Raw genomic sequence first — 18,386 nt, 5'->3', positions numbered from 1 at the left:
CAAAAATATGTACACTGCTTCTTGCTAAAGATGTCATAATCTTTGCTCTGCTCTTCATTTTAGTATTCAGAATAGTGATTACTCTAATGGCAAAAGTAGCTTGTAGTTAGTGGCTATCTTGTAACAAATTATTTTATGAAATAATCAAAATTCATCACCAAAATTCACTTGTGATGTATGTATACAATGAGAAATACCCAGTACTACTACTTCATGACTTAGACAACAAAACACAATTCAATATAAGTATTCAAATTAAAACTTAGCTTTTGAAAAGGCAGGCTCTTCTTATTTTCACCTGTTATTAGGAATCTTTCCATTTCTGACTAATTCAGAAAAACTCTTATCAGATGCTTAATGCTAGTAACTGCTTAAGCACTTCCATAGTTTGAAGACAGATGCAAGTTCTATCAATGGAAGCATTCCTTTTAAATGTTGAAATTAATTTCTCTCTTACCATTGTTATGCACTCAGCAATAGGTTTGAACATGAGAGGATACCAAGCTGTTTCACCTGGACTCACATATATTACAGGAGGGCCATAAAAACTCTCTCCTTCCAGAATTGCCTCAAGTTTCCAGTCCTGCTTAGACATATTACTCTGAAATCAAAGTAAAGATGTAAATTAGATTATACTTTTAAAGCTCTTAACATTCATTTCAGCTTTCACCTGCAGCTACCATCTAATCAGAGCACAGAATTCAGTTTAAAGTACTTGTTCAGAGTAGCTTCTGGGAAAATAAGTGTATTTTAAAAATAAATTAAACTAATCGTAAATCTGCTATTCCTGACAGCAAGAGTTACTAGTAGCAATACTTTCATTACCAATGCTGTCAGCAAGAAGGCTCTCTAGCAGAGTATATGCATGATACAGTCAATGGGATTTTCCAAGTGTCATTATAAACATTTACTAGTATCTGCATCGAGCTATTTAATGCTTGCCAAAATTCTCTTCTTTTTTCCAATCTGCAGAAAAACCTAGAGTATCTCTTTGAAGTGTTGATATGGTTGATATACTTGCACATATTGCTGCACTTGGCCATTGAGTGTACTATTTGATCAGTTGTGCTGATCAAGTAATTAAGGACACAGTCCCCCAAAAAAGTACTGTATTTACAGTTTTTTTCAGAAATGGTCTTTCAAGAGAATAATCTTTTTCATAGAATGGCTGTCCTGAGTGCTGTGAAAGCCTATTTATAAAATGTATTTGCCTTGCTTCCAAACGTAGCACAAGACTCTGACACAAGGTAGAAAGTGAGGTATTTTGTCATATCTGCCTGAGGGTTGCATAGTAAAACCAAGATACAGCTATTCAGCCCCCTAATATTTGAAGAAATCGGATGACCAACATCCAGTCTGCAAAAAGGTAACACCCATCTGAAAAAGCCAGAACAAACTGGCATCCAAGACATAACACTTGTCTGAACAAACCTGGGAAGATTGCTCTGACCTATGAAAACCAGAAGCAATTCTTCGAACCAGAATGATCTTGACCCATGTAAAAATATATACAGATACCAGAGATCACAGAATCATAGAATCAGTAAGGTTGGAAGGGACCTCTGGAGATCATCTAGTCCAAACTCCCCAACAACAGATTTTGGGGAATATAGATGACACTCACTGATTCTGGCTTCCTTCTTTGAAAGGCTCTCAAGCCCAGCTAGCTCAACCTCAGAAACTAAGAACCATCACCAGCTCTGGTCATCAGATCTAATAATGTGGCATGAGATCTGCACTGTCATATATTTAAGGTTTTATTAATATATATGATTGATGTTTAATTCTTAATTGTTAACAGGCAGATTGCCTAGTAGTTGAACACAAATGCTTGCTTTGAAAAATGTGCAGCACCTCACTTTTTCCAAATAATCCTATCACTGTGGTCTCCAATTCTGCAATAACAGTTGCAACACCTGTGGTAGAAAACAATTTTCAAAAATCCCTGATATTCACATGCTGAAGACAAAGGGAAAGGGTGAAAAAGGATTAAGATTATTTTTCTTCTCATGCTTTTTTCCCTCATAACATTTAGAAAAACATTATCCTTTTAAAAAACAGTTTAAATAATTTTAAAATTGGCAGATCATTACCCCTTGTTAAACTATTTTTTTAAAAGGGAGGTAGAGGTAAGACTTATCACTGTGTGTTCTTTGGTATGGCAAAGAGGAGGATAGTCAAAATTTGTTTTTTTGTTTTTTGGGGGTTTTTTTGTATTTACAATAATTTCTAGTGCCACTGGTATCAGATGTTTCCTTTATCCATGCTAGGGATGTTTACACCAACATGCAGCATAAAAATATCTGCTTAATCTTGAACACACAAACTTGACAGCTGGAGAGAGGAATAGCTGACAAATACAGTCACTTTGAAATTCTCCGTAATAAATCCTTCTAATATAGCAAGAATTCATCCAAAAACATGTATCAAAGAAAGATATTAAGGTTAAGCACTAAACGTTAGAAATCAAAAAGTAATATTTGATAGACTCTAATTCCTCTTCCTTGTTTCCTCTTCCTGTTTGCCTCCTGGCAAACAGTTTTAATAACTTGATCATCTCTTTCTTACAGGATCTCTGCTTAATACAAAGTCTTATCCAAAGTCAGTTCATGTTGATAAGAAACAATTAATGTTAAGGGACTTAAAATTACTTCAGAGGATGGAAGTTGATTAAATTCAAGGTCCATAATAGGGCTGACATCCATAGGACTTAAATCTCATTCACTGGAGAGGCTGCAAGTAAGTGATGGAACAATCATCACACTCTTGGGAAAACTGCAGAAACTTAGAATGTTCAGCCTTAACTCTGATACCAAGAAATGGTCACATATTTGATATTCAGAAGGGTTTGAAGTCTCACTCTCATTCTCGAACTAACTGTGCAGCTTTAAGCAAAGGACTTGATCATTTTGCTTGTTCTACATACAAAATGTTTCACCTGTCACACAGATGTTGCAAGAGGTAATTTGCTAGTGTCTGTAAAGTGCTTTGACCTCTAAATACTAGGTTCAAAGAAACAATAAATATAGATGAATATATTAAAAGATATGCCTAAGAAAAGATAGTATTCTAATTCTTTTTTTTTTTTTACTAATTTTCATTACTGTTTTTTTTCCTATACAATGAACTAGTTCCTTGTCTACTTTCCGTATTTCACTGAGCATCTACAAAATGATCCTTCCCCAGACAGTAAGTCTCCATATTTGGATCTGCCCCTACTCTTTCACTTACCAAATCTCAGAATAACTTTTCTGTAAAACCACTCACTAATATTCTTTGCTTTCTAATATAAAAAGGTGGCATCAAGCACATATACCCCCTACATCAAGTCTCAAGAAACAGTTTTATCATTTTTATTTCTTAAAGAAGTTTTCACCCTTTCTCTTGCAACTTACAGTCCTTCCCTTTAACTTCTTCATTTTTTTTTCTTTTAAATCTGCAATACTCTAAATTTTGAGCCATACTTCTCTGAGGGAGATGATATTCCAACCTACACCCCAACTTCATTCCCTGGTCTTCTTTCTCCTCTGTGAAAAGTTTCAAATACAAAATAGAGATGATAAAAATATATATGATATACTGTCTATGCTTGCTATATCTTGTAATTTTGAGTTCATTTTTGAAAAAAATATCACAATATAATCTAATTCTTTTATTTTGGTCTTCAGTTTCATCTCTCCTTTTTCAAAAATAATATGTTTGTTCCTCATATTACACAGCTCTTTTTTCACTCTCACTGTGCTACCATATCATTAAGTAGCAGGATAGCAATTCTCAGCATAGAAATGAACCATTAGAAATAATGCCATGGAAGTAATAATCTACTCTAAGAACTGCCAAGGACTACTTTTCCCAACAAACTTTATATTATGTCCAATATGGATTTGGGGTTATAATTCTGAAGTCAGTATTTACACACACTTGTGGATTTTACAATTGTAAATCTGAACAGCACTAATCAAGACTCCAGTTTTTAAAAATCCTGAATCTTCATTTAGGTTCTAATAGTAAAGCAAACTTACTATTGGAATGTCCTGAATCACTGCCTGATAAGCTGGAGATAGAAATTCAAGTTCAGCTTCAGCATGGTCTGTATTCACTACACATTCAATCATATAGACTCGAAAATCACAGGAGGACTTCAGAAGAATCTGACAGCAGTAGCGACCAGCATATTGAGGAACAAATCTTATAGGAAGCTCAACTGCAGCACTTTTTTCTAAAAAAGGAAAAAAAAATGAATGATGTAAAACAACTCAGAAACGTTGAATTTACATGCAGAATCTAGCAAGAGCTCCTATGAACTGTAATAGATTGTCTATCAGCATATTCAACAATATAAAACACTGGAAGTTTAGGAGCATTATCACATAAGTGTAGCCAAAATTTTATTCTCCTTAAAAAAAAAAAAAAAAAAAAAAAAAAAAAAGTATATGTAAGCTCCAAACATTTTGTATTGTTTTCAAGTGTAGAGAGAGAAGCATTTTAAATGATTGATTACTCTATAAAGTAGAAAGGTTTGCTTTTGTGTGAATTTCTGCAAATATCAAAAACATATAGTAGTTGCTATTGAACATTTTTTCCAACAGTTTAGTGTGAGAGACATCTGAGATAATACAGTGTATTTCCCAATAGCAGCCGCAACAATAACTGAAATTCCATTAAGTTCAGTAGTTTTCATGAGATCTTCTCATTAGCTTTTTCAGATATCCAATGCTTCATTTGAAGTCCGAGTTTCCTAAAATGCTAGAGCTCTCCAACAGGACCATGAAGAGTCTCATTTGCCCAATTCACAGCATGCAGAGAATCTCTAGAGTAAGGAAGAAGCAATACAAATGCTGTCCCCATTTGGACAGAGCCAGGTCTATCAAGCCTGCTTCAGATTTTTTCTTTGCTCTTGCTCACAAAAAGGACCAGATGGTTTCACAATATCACCACGCATTCCCCTAGCCCTTGTGGGACCCACTTTGCAAAGGAGAAGGGAAGGCAGCTGAGGAACATCAGGGACTGGCCATGAAGAGACTTCTCTAGCCCTAGTCACTCATGAGTCTTTAAGGAATGTGAAAGAAAAACTAAACAAAGACTGCAACTGTAACAACTTTGCTGTAGTTCTATGTTTACCTAAAACCATTTCTTCACAGTGTTTTCCAGGACTAGAAACCAGTGAAGAAAGCCCTTAACTGGAAAAGATAATGAGGAAAGTCAGAGACAATGTAATGATGCAACAGAATCTTACAGATAAAACTCAGAACAAACCATCATTCCCTGAGGTAACAGTCTGGCAAATTTTATCAATTTCCCATCTTCTCTACTATGGTTTATTTTGTGATGATATGACAACTGGACTCAAACTATTGTAATATCTTTAGTGAAAACTATTGAATTTTGAAAGTGCAATCAATGTTTGCAATGCTGCTCACTGTCTTTCACTAAGTCATATTCCTTATGTTTTCCGTTCTCACCTCTCCGCAAATGAATAGCAAGCTGAAGCTTTCTTGTTGACTTATGTCATCCGTATTTTGGTTATTTCACAAGAACAGCTCAAGTTCAAGAGATGAATGATACAGAATGATATTATTAATCTTTCAACACTACTAAGTTATCAAAAAGATTATAAATTGCACCTCAGATTTAACCACTCTGAAATAAATTAGTTTGTTCTCTCTTAAAGACAAGATTAATAGCCTGGTAATTTTTTGAATTATTACCTCTCTCTATCGTGTCACCAAGTTATTATCCCCATCAGCTACATTCCACAAAAGTAACTTGAGTTTATCAGTTACGCAAGGCATGAAACTGTCCTTTCTATTCCCCTGTTCATGAATACAGCACCTAATTTTATCTGTCTACAAGAATAATTTTAGGATTTTGAAAAAAAATATATACATAAATTTTTAGGTATAAATTTTAAATATTTGCATTAAAAGATAAAGTAGGTGATAATCAAGTATTTGAAGAAAGACAATACAGTGTAGTGGAAGCTCCAAAATATTTCTACAGTAATAAGATGAGTTTTAGGGTCTTGTAGTCAATGGAAACAGAAATTATTAATGCAATACTTTGCAAATGATATTGATTTGTGATATTTTTGAAAAAGAATTAATAGTAGCGTTGATTAAAGGATCCTTTTATTTTTATGAGGAAGCAAAACAGTTGAGCTTTTAAAAACTGAAATATTTTAAACAGCCAATACTTATCAGTAGCAACAATGATCTATTTCACTGGCTGATATGGCCCTTCATGTGAGAAGACTGAAATGGCTTGGGTAGCTAGGATGATTACTTGACTCACTCTTCATCCCCACTGACTCCTGTGTCCGGTACTTTTCAAAGGCATATTTGGCCAGGCAACTGTTTACTTACCTAAATTATTTCTATTGAAGATCAACAGAGAAAATCCTGATGCCTGTGCTTTACCCTCAAAGATATAAGAGCCATGTTTACTTCATACAATAGAACAACAGAGGAGGAATATGATAGAGGCCTATAAAATGAAGACAAGTATGCAGATCACGGATAATGATCATTTATTCTGTCTACTGTGGCTAGTAGCAACAAAGTTTAAAGCAAACAAAAGGAAAATGTTGTTCATGCCCACTAGTACTGTTCCTTGGCATGTGATATTGTGAATCTGCAAGCTTGTACCTCAGTGAGAGGACTAGGTATGTTTATTAAGAAGAAATTGAGGATAGGGTAGTCAACTAAATGCACTTTGATCTGACCCAGTGTGGCTTTTCTGAGTTGCCTCCTTTACAAAATTAAAAACAAAAAATCCCTCTTCCTACTCAACCCATTTGATATTTATAATGTTTAGTTTGCCGTTACTTTTATTAAAATACTTGTTTATTTTATATAAAAAAGTTTACACTGAGGAATAGGTCAGCTGAATAATTGAAAAATTATGATCAATTATGATCAACATAAAGGAAAGCAAGTAACTTAATCCTATTTATTTAATATGATAATCCAATAAAACATAGTTTCTGAAGTGAGACAGATTCTCCAAACCAAAATGACTGTAGAAACCACTTGCCTGTGAATTATATATGAAGGTTGAAGTTTTTTCTGCAAAATGCTTTTTCATGCTAATTTTAAATGCCAAAAAGTAATTAAGCTTAAAGGTTTCTCAACTTAGTATGTTTTCTTCTTTCAGAGTCTCATACAATGTTAAGCAAAGATTAGACTAGGAATTAATTCAAAGATTTAATGAAAATAATCCATGGGGTCACAGCTGGCCTAACAAGGCCAAGTACTGAGGCAAAAGTAGAAATAGTGAGCAACAGGCAGCCGCAGTTACGTTATTTCCATGTAAAAGGAAGCAGAGTCTGCATCTACAGAAAGGAATGTGACTGCAAGCATCACTCTGACAGTGAAAAGTCAGGCAGAACAACACAGGTTGCTGTTACAGTTTCCCTAGTTAGGATATTTGTCATTTGATGGGAGAAGATTTCACATAAAATAGGCAAACAACTTTTGAAGCGTGGAGCCATGGCTGCCTTTATTTTTAATTTGGGCACTGATCACCAGTGTCACGTTCTCTCATTTCAACATGTGAAGCAAAGAACTCTTCCCATGACAGTCTGTTGTTTGACAACTAGGAAATTCTTTGGGTAGAGAAGAAATATTAATTTGAACATTCTTGTGCTGAGAAGTGCAATGAAATTTCACCACTCATATCTTGATCAAATGTCCTATATACTAAGAGCTTTTGAAAGCAGGAATTACAGCATGTTACGAGAAGTTTAATTTTATAGGTTTTTGTTGGAAAATACCTATGGAAAACATATACTTGATTTTGAATCTCAGTTGAGGATAGTTGGCAGACACTTGTCAAAATAGTGGCATGTGCAAAACAAAAAACTTTCAGTGTGTAACATGACCACACATTCTTAGAAAGCTTGCAGCATGTAGGTGTTGGTCATGTTCTGTAGCAACCATCTGACACCTTGAACCATCCAGTTAGCATGAAAGACAGTCTGATCACCATCTGGAATTGATAAAGATCATGCTTCCTGCTCTTAAAAATTTCAACTCACCAGTTTTGGTCAGCCTGACCTGAATTGTAAACTTAATGCTCAACAGCTGTATCAGCTAACAAATAGTACCTTTTCAAAGAAACTTCTTGTGACATTAAAACTTAGGGGAAAGCACAAACTTGAGTTTAGTAATAATGACACTTTGTGGAGTAATCGCTATTTAACCTTATTACAAATTTCAGAAGGAAAATGAGAAAAACGGAAGTTCTGTTCTTCCATACAATGTTGGCATTATATATAAAGGTAGGAAACTACCTGCCTTCAGTAGTTAGTCAAATACTTGCACATTCTATTAGATGCTACTCAACAATGATAGCAACATCCATTCAGCAGCTTAAAGCTGCTCATAAATTTCACACAGAACTTTATTCAACCTCAGACACTGCATATGTGTCACAGATACCTGGTTACATCAACATAACGAGTGAATTTACAGGTATAGATGCCTATAAGGTTAAATAAACCACACTGAAGAGTCTGGACTCTTCTGGTTTCTGCTAGTATATCTTCAAATGTACTCATCTGAACTTGAAAATCAGATCACCTAGTTTTGAAAAAGTGACCAGTCATTTTTATCCTTAGTGAGTGATGTTTTGAAATTTTGTCTATCTCTGTGTATGATTTGTTGAATTAAGGTTTCAGCGCAGGAAGATACTATGCTTAAAATAAAAAACAAAAAAAGCAAAAAAAATGCCTTTCAATGAGTGTAAATCATTTTTTTATCATTTAAATCCAAAATCTGATATCATTTGTCACTAAAAGAATTCAACTAATAATTATACAAATACCAACGATCAGGGAATAATTCAAGATTCTGAAAATGTACTTTTAACCCTTATGCAGAAAAATGTCAAGTGAAAACCAAGAAAAAAGGTCAACAGCACTTGGACGAGGGCTAACGGAACATACACCAAATAAAACTCCATCTAATATGCAAATATGAATAGGAGTCAACCATCCCCATAAACAGCAGAAGGCAACCGAGGGCCCATTGAGCTCTCTTGCCCAGCAGCTAGCTGCACCACAGAATCGCCTCCTGAGCAGGGATGCCTCTCAAGGTTACTCCTTGAGGTTGACAGATTCCTTTCCTGTGACAGATCCTGAGTAAGTGACTAACAGCATGCTAAACTTTGCAAACTTAGCTAAATTGCATCTCTGATGGTACACACATAATCTTTCAACATAAACTGTTGACCAAGTCTGGGACTGTACTCAGCCGCACCCTGGCTCCTCTGTGGAGGAGTTTAGAAAGCAAGGGGGTCAAGCCTGAAACTCGTGACTCAGCAGGAGGGTCTCCCTATTAACTATGCACAGAACTCTTGGACATAAACCATTGACCAGGCGTGAGGTTGGGATCGGATCCAGGTGCACCCCCAGTCTTCTGCAGGGAGTTTTGGAGGGATCCGTCCTGAGTCTCATGACTCAGTGGGAGGGCCTCCTTAACATTTATCTGACCCTGTCCTCCTCCATACAGTAAATAATCAAGTGAACCTCGCCATCAACCCTCATTAGATCACTGTCTTATTTATGATTGGGCTTTGTCAAATCACTATTTTACCACAATAAATATATATCTTTGCTTCACTGCTTCATTGCTTCTCTTTTATGAGTGAAGTTCCTCGTCCTCCTCTCCCCTTCCCTCCCCAGGCAGGCATCCCTCTGCACTCCTCCACACTTGCCTGTGACAACTGGCATAGTCAGCAGGATGGCAAGTGGTATCACTGATGATTATTTACAGAGGCATGGAGTGAATCTGAGTCCCCATTTCTCAGAGGAATGGGCTCGTGGCAATTGGTATAATTGGAATGCTATTGAGGAACACTTAAAAGTATGTAGAAGCCACACAAAGGATGGAAAAGGAAAAGGAGTTATCTGTAAAATGCTAAGTACCTGTTTAGAAGCTGCATGGCAAGAAAGTGAGAATAGAAAAAGAAAAGAGCAGGACCTGGAGGAAGAAATAGAAGGTAGAAAGGCAGCTGAATTGTTACTATCTTTGAAAACTGAACAGCTGCAAAAAAAGATACAGGAGGAAAAGAAAAAGAGATAGAGACACGGATTAGGAGAAAAGATTGAGATGATGCTTATGCAGGTTCCCCATTCCCTTGATATACTACAGATCAGAAAATTAATACTGTCCCCCTGAAGACTGGAATGGAAACATTTGGGGTAATTCTAATAATAGTGGATCAGAAGAATAAGATGATCCTTTGTCCCCACCCAAACCCTTCTGAATATGAAGCTAGACCCATTACTAAAGCAGAAGGAACTGAAGGACCTCAGGGTGGTGCTCTGCAGCACATTAGGTGACCCATCCCTTGGGATCTGTTGCAATTAACAAATTTACAAGAGAGAGACAGCAGAAACCCGGGTGGAACTGAAACTGAATACTTGTGGCGCATATGCTTAGGTGGTGGCGACCAAATAATGCTGAGTGAGGACAAAGCAAATGGCTGCTGGGGTCTGGGAGTTCTCTTAAATCTAGGACACGGTCCCACAAATACCCCTCACTCAATCACCAGCCAAGTAGCTTATTGGGCTGGCGGAACAGATATTAGGAACAAGGTGAACCTTCCACAATCCCCATTAAATCTTTAAGCAAACTCACTGTAGCCATCACAAAAGCCACCTGCCTACAAGCCATGCATGAACCAGGACCTAGTAGTTCCCCACTATCCGCTACAATAGATCTTGCGACATTAAGACTGCTAATTAGAGGAGCCCCTGCAGCTCTTAAAACCTACCTAGTTGGGTTGAAATAGGATGAAATCCAAATGGACATAGAACATAATGAAATACAAGGTGATGGCAACCTCCGCAGGCACCTCCTTACATGGGCAGAATTACTGCACAGCCTAGTTATCCACAGCCATGAGATCATTTGGGAAAATATACCAGTGAAAAACCCATACCCAAAGCCCCAGAGAGGAGATCATAAAGTGAAATCTGAAACAGGGAAAGTAAGCTAAATTAAAGGAAAATAAATCTAAAAACCTGCAAACAGAATCTCAAGAACACAGAAGTGAATTATGGAGAAAAACATTAGCCCCAGGCATTTCCAGAACTGCAATTCAAGGTCAGCCTACCAGCATCATTTTGAGTCTAATTGAAGGATTCCAGAAACAAGATAAAGGTGAAGGGAGAGGATGTATTTTGACTCCTCTGGTACCTGTGCTGCCAATTCCCAGAAAATGAAACAACCCCTTCGTCCCTCCTCAGGAGGAATTGCAAGGCACATGGTCGAAAAACAAGTAATGTCCGGGCGGCAATTGGGCCTGCCATCTGGCAAGTGGAGGCTTATCAGTGGATAAGTGACGATGGCCCACATATTTTAATTCTAGTTGGCCCTCAAGGACAACTAGTAAAGTTTTTAATAGCTACAGGAGCATAAATTTCAATACTAATACAACAAAATGCTGACAAGCTGAGTGTGCAATCTGTAGCGCAAAGAGTTAAAATTACTGGTGTGAATGGAGGGAGTGTTGTGTGCGCAACTGCCAAGGTCAGTTTATGGCTCCCGGGCAAGAAGAGCATGTCAGCGACTCACTTTGCAATTAAAGATCATCATGAAAATATTTTAGGTTTCGATGTTTTAAACGGACAAGCTCATGGATACCTGTGGACAGCAGCCCTGTCCAGGTGGGTTTTGAATATCTCCAAGGAGGGAGACTCCACAAGCTCTCTGGGCAGCCTCTTCCAGGGTTGAACCACTCTCAGAGTAAAAAAAAAAAGAGGTTTTTTGTGTTTGAACGAAATTTCCTGTGTTTCAGTTTGTACCCATTGCCTCTTACCCTGTCACTGGGCTTCACTGAGAAGAGTCTGGCCCCATCCTCTTTACACTCCCACCCCGTCAGCCATTTATACATACTGATAAGGATCCCCTAGAGCCTTCTCTTCCCCAGGGTGAACAGTCCCAGCTCTCTCAGCCTCTCCTCCTATGAGTAATGCTCCAGTCCCTTAATCATCTTTGTGGTCTTTCACTAGATTCATTCCAGTACGTCCATGTCTTTCTTGAATCCAGACCTGGACCCAGCACTCCAGATGTGTCTCGCAGTAGAGGGGAAGGATCCTCTCCCTCAACCCATGGGCAAGGCTCTGTCTAATGCAGACTAGGATACCATTAGCCTTCTTGGCCACAAGGGTACATTGCTGGCCCATGTTCAACTTGTTCACCAGGACTCCCAGGACTGCAAAGCAGCTCTCCAGCTTTACCTGGATACAGATTTGTGAAAGAGTTTCTAAAAACCTACTAACTGTTTTCACAACTCTAAGCTAAATATACTTGATCAACCAGAAAAGGAAGATTCTGCACAGCAATAAATAAATAAATAAATAAATAATAGGATGAAAGCAGGTTTTTTTTACTGATTTAAAAATGCAAACAGCAGTGAATTTTTTTCTAAGTCTTATCACAAATATTCAGCAGTCATATTCATGTATCAAAAATTCAGAAGTTTGTTAAGAGTCGTGCACTACTACAGTACAATAGAACAAAGACTTTCCCCCAATGCTTTGAGATTTGAGGTTTGTTTTGTTTCATGAATTTTTTTTTTTAATAAGAATGGCTCTTCAGTATTTCCTAAGAATATTTTCAAAAGACTTACAAACAAAGAGGTTACACACTCTCACTATGCTAATGGACAACTGAAAAGCATTCAAGTAAGAACAAGTTTGGTTAATATAATTTAAGAAAGGTAGTAAAGCTAGAGTGCTTTCTTAAGTTATCCAGTCCCCTACTGGAAAGGACTAGCTTCCTTATGAAGTTTCAAACTGAGAAAACCAGAGTTATAATTCAAAGACACTGAATCTAAAATCACAGTAAGTACAAAGCTAATATCTTTCAAAAACATATGCCCAAAATTTTATAAATTTCACTAAAAAAGTGATTCTTCATGACTGGAAAGGGGAATCAGCTAAGATAAGGTATTAAAAAAGTAGCTAACAGAAAGCAAAAGAAGGAAGATTAACCAAAATTCCCTACAATCAAAGACGAGCATTCAGAACTAACACAAAGAAGTGCATTGAATTTCTAAGCAATGATACATTGAAAGAATCAAAGACTAACTTTTTTATACCATATACTACAAAATAGTAAGTCAATGCAAAATTAGTAATGAAGCCTTAATGGCAAATTGTGCCAAAAAGATTTAGCAATGCAGTATAGTACAATTTCTGTAGTACATGAGAATACATGTTCCGTTCTTTTTATAATCCAAAATTACATAAGGAAAGAGTTTCCTTTAAAATAAGAAAGAAAAAAAAGTAAACCAGATGCTATTTTAAAATAAGTCTGATATTTTCCCAGAGGAAGCCACAACGAGCTGAATAAATTAACTGTAAGAATGACTATCAGGAAAGTAAACAACTCCTAACACTTCTTGGTAGTTCTGCAGAGAAAGCTTTTTCATCAGTTCATGTTGAGGGGAAGGGAGGGGGAGGGAGCTAGAGGGTAACAGCAAGCAGCCAACATTGTCAAACAATGAATCTAAATTAAATAGCAAGGTGGGGAACAAGTCTTTCATTTTAAGAACAATTTTTCATTGTAAGTGCATTGCGCATTTCTATCTCTTCCTGGACAATTTTAATGCTGAAATAGTACCGTATTGCAGTCAACCTTTTTTTAGTTTTATTTTCCTGCCTGAGGTTTTACGTCTACCTTTATAAATTGGGAAAGAGACTACACCATACAACAGAACTAAAGCATTCTTGGTGCACATTTGCCGTAGAAAAATTCACCAACATACATGCTTATAAAAACAGCATTGAGCTTGATTAAGTGTTTTATCAGGATATACTTACTTAGGTCCATTTGAAAACTAAAATCTTAATAGTTATTTTTAAGAATTACACAAATTTATCATTACTGACAAGGCAAAAATATTTGCTTATTACTAGAATGTGTAATAGAAAGTACTGATATGCTGCTGAATTGCTTTTGCAGATTAACTACTATCAATCATTTACTTCCGTATCTTTTCTTTTTTAAAAATATTTCTACTTCAAGGGTATTACCAATAGATTTTTGCCAATAGTAAAGTGAGCTATGTTAAATCCTTCCAAGGCAATAGATTGCAAACAACAAAGAATCTGAACAAAAAAAAAAAAAAAAGCCAATCAAACCAAAAATCCTTCTTTTGAAACACTGGGATACTTTAGTAACCCTGAACATGTAAATACATGAGGCACTCTACCTGCTGAATAAAATGCTCATTGATCATCTGTTTTTAAAATTGGATAACCAAGCAACATTTTAGTTATAGTCACTAGTAGCAATAGGTTTTGTATTCTTTAATTCACTACTCCAACTTATCTCTAGAATGCTTTCTCTACTTCAACAGAGAAAACTCCATGTATGTCTGAATTTTATTTTCCAAATTTTGTGTGTAGTAAAATTATGGTCTCAAATTTTTGCTAAACTTGATTGTAAAGAATTTATGAGTACTCACAAATCTGGTAAAAAGCTTTCATCTTCCAGAGTAAAAATTCCTCTCCTTTTCTTAATCATTTAATTAATTTTCAATTTTGCTTTGATTTTAAAGTCTTCATTTATTTCAGTTTCACCTCACCTTTATACAGCTCTCAGAAAAACCTATCTAGAATTGTACTGTTTCCATTTATTTTCATGTATATCTAACTTTCAAGTATTTTATTCTCCTTACTCTGCTAATATGATTTGATCATATCTTTGTTTTAATGCCGAAAGGCATAGTATTGCATATTTTTCTTAATGTACGAATTTCACTAAACAATTCTTAAATTAAGCCCCTAGCCTGACAGTTGGCACAGAAGTGTTTTATCTTAAGAAAACATCCACAATTTTTTGTAAGACTATATGATAGAAAGATTGTTACTTCCCTTAAGGTTGTGTCAGTACTTAGTAACCCTCATACATCAGCATACAGCTATCAAATTGTTTCATTACACATCTTTCTGTCACATAGAAAAAACAGAGATTTCTACATAACAACTTCAGTCAGACATTTTCTCCCTTTTTAAGTACTTACAGGTAACTTGAACATGGTCTCTTTCCCTCAGAGATCAAACTATTTATATAAGCTTTCAAGACCATGAAATAATTACTATAGCTCTTCCCTGAACCATTGCTAATTTGCAACCTGCTTTGTGAACTATAGAAGCTAGAACCAGACATGATGTTCCTGTAATAATCTCCCTTTCATTAAACTGTAATAGCACTTCTCAACACTTGCACTGTGTTTTTCCAGCTGTACGTTCAAGGATCCTTGTTTTTCAAAAATTTCCAGACAATCCCTTAATGAAATATAGTGACCGAGAGCTGAAGTCTGAAAAATACAGAGTGAGAAATAAGGCTGAAAGCTTTAAATCACACGGGGATTTAAGTGCTACACTGCTAGGCAAAGAAGTTCTTGAAGTCTCTTTCAGAGACATCACTTTGTAAATAAAGCCCATCCTTCCCTGTGAACCTGCTTATGTTATTTCATCTTAGATGCATGTCATTATTTTCTGTAAAAACCACACTGTTCAAGGGAACTCAACTGCAGAGCAACCATTCTGCCTAGTAAAAGCTGATCCTTCATTACCAGGCTGTTTTTCCACATTTTCCAAGCAATAGCATATTTTTATATTTTCTTTTAGATCACCAATGCACAGTGAATAGGACTGGAAAAAGAACTGATTTCAATGGAGTTCCCCTAGAAACATCCGCAGTGTCTGCAGAGTTCCCATAATCTTCAGCTCCTCAAAGGCACAATCAGGATGTACTTTCCCTGATGATCAGCAACAATACAATTTTCTTTTATTTACTCCTTAACATTGCGTCTGTATTTGGAACAAACATAGAGAGAACACCAGAAACATGAATCCTTAGCTTTTCAGATTTAGTCTATGAAAAATGATTTTTAAAATCAATAGATATTCTGATATAGTCCTAATCCAGACTTTACTCCACTCTTATTTTTTTTTTCTCCTAGCTGTTCTAGCACGCATTTTTTACTCAGCAATGCATAAAAGAGTAATGCATAACTCATAAATGCATAAACTCAGCCATGCATGAGAGTCCTTTGTTGAGTCATCTGAAAGATCCCAGTTGGTATTAACATCTCATTAATTTTCAACACGTTCTAAGAGTTAAGGGAGAAGAGACATACAATTGCTTAGTTAAATATTCTTGGATGTAACATCTTCAGCTTAACAAGAAGATCTCTAATGATGGTCTTCTGAATAAAAATTTAAACCTGACATTATTTGAAGCACAACTTTATGCAAACACTTAAAAAGATCCTAATTTTTTATAAAATCCAGTACCTGTAAAATTATGTAAAATTGAAAGATAGGCTTTAACAAACAACATGCAATCCTAGATTCTTTTAACTTTTCTGACACATTTCTGCTTTGCATAAATAGACCAAAAATCTTCAAATCAGTATTATTTTATTCTATCTATAGTTTGCCATTTTCCTTCACTGTGTGAAAGACAAACATGGGGGGAGGGGAAGTTGTTTCAGTTTTATACCCAAAAATCCATAGTCATTTCCTTCTTTCCATACAATAATTGGTGTTGTGTTGCTGGACAAGAGCAGCAAATGTACAGCAGATAAAAAGCTTACCAACACTATTAAAGATGGACAAAATTATAACATCTCTGACTTGTCAAACATCCTCCTTACTTACAAGAACAGCATGTTCTTTTATACAGATACAGTTCTATAAATTAAGACTGCATGACAGCATGACAAGAAACCTCTTCTAGACAAATCTATACAAAAATAAAAATCATAAACATACAAATACACTGTAAAGAATATTTCAGTGACCCTGGCAACTAAACTAAAAAGCTACAAAATGTGCATCTTCACAAAACACAGGAAATTTTTCATATGTTTAAATGGTGGTATCCTCACAGCGCACAGAATATGTAAGGGAGATGGATGCTTATCAAGTTACAATCTGGGTCATAAAATCTCTCTTTATTCAGAGTTTTTGTTTGTGTGTTTGTGTTTTCACCTTCAGAAGGAGAGCAGAGAATGCCACCAGGAGGACAAACTCCTTCTGTCATTGAATGAGACAAGTCAAGGACACAGAGTTAAAATTAAAAGAAGACAATGTCTTCCCCTCCCAGGGCCACTGATGAGATGATGAGAAATGGGCACTGCCAACACCAGATCTAATACTGGCTGCAGAGAATGAGTATCTTCTGAGCCTCACAAAAAGACAGCAAAGACAGTGATTAGCCTCAACACTGACAGTCATATAAGCGGTTGTCAAAATCCATTGACGAAAATCTAAATCATGTTTCTTTATATAGTATCCTGAGCCCTAAAGGCCTCATTTGTCAAGTGAGCTTGAAGCCCTGTCTATCTCCATGTTCTTCTGTCAAGCAGACTCCAGGTATCAGTGAATCTTCCAACCACAATTAAGAAGCAAACAGGGATACCAATTTCTGAGTGAACAGGGATACTGATTTCTGAATAGACAATAAGGGAAATAATACACTGATTTTTTTTTTCTGAGGATTAATGTCCTTCTTTATCACAGAAGTAAGCCAGCACATCCAAAAGTTTTTCACTACACAAAAAACCCAGCAAATACAGCTATTCCCCACTGGAAGCATCATTATAGGTGTCAAAAATGAAAGAAAAGCTTTCAGTCTAATATTTAAATTACCTCTCACTTTTCCAAGACCAAAACAACTTTCTACTTATTCAGTGAATCTAGCTGGTTCAAAAACTATTAAGATAGAAATCTATTTCATAATTTTTCAGAGTCACATTTTGAAACAGAATTATGCTCTTAGTTAATCCTTTGCATGGAGTACAAAGGAATCCTATCCCTCAAACTTTTAAATTCCACCCGTGTCCCACTATTCTGGGATGATTAAGACCATAAAATGTAATGAAATTTTTATTACCGTTAGTTAAATTACAGAACTCAACTCTGAATGTCTTAATAGGATATGGAGTTAGTATAAAACCTCAACATGTAAACAGTAAAATGAAAAGATGACAAACGTGTTATTGGTGAGAAACTAGGTAATTTTATGTAAAAGATTAGAACTTTATAATGTAAAAAACTAAATGTTGGAAATGTTGGAAAATGTATATAGCACGTGAACCACGGAGCACTGGGATGAAAAAACAGAACCACTGATAACACTTTATTAGAGAATAGATTTAAAGCCCCAGGAAATTACTTTAAGGGGGAAAAAAAAAGAGTAAGATTTATTCTGATTAAATCCATTGCTGAGCAAGTGTATGAGCCAACACTTAGAAGCCACAGAAGGGAGGACATAGTACATTCAGAATGTACTCTATTCTGTATACTCAGAAAAATTCAGTGATTAGAAGATATTATTGTAAATGCATATATTACTATTAAA

The 18,386-nt window shown here is 35.9% G+C and overlaps 1 protein-coding gene across 1 annotated transcript in view; it reads right to left on the bottom strand.

Moving 5' to 3' along the window:
- Positions 1-18,386, bottom strand: part of CFAP47 (cilia and flagella associated protein 47) — a 362,418-nt gene that overhangs the window by 177,334 nt on the left and 166,698 nt on the right. The window contains exons 47-48 of the mRNA XM_062577000.1: positions 4,023-4,219; positions 458-601 (exon numbers count right to left, since the gene is read on the bottom strand). Of these exons, the coding sequence (XP_062432984.1) occupies positions 458-601; positions 4,023-4,219 (341 nt within the window). The remainder of the gene's footprint in view (positions 1-457; positions 602-4,022; positions 4,220-18,386) is intronic.

The sequence above is a fragment of the Rhea pennata genome, chromosome 1, assembly GCF_028389875.1.
Source record: "Rhea pennata isolate bPtePen1 chromosome 1, bPtePen1.pri, whole genome shotgun sequence".
In the NCBI taxonomy this organism is placed as follows: Eukaryota; Metazoa; Chordata; class Aves; order Rheiformes; family Rheidae; genus Rhea; species Rhea pennata.
This window is presented reverse-complemented; position numbering and strand designations above follow the sequence as displayed.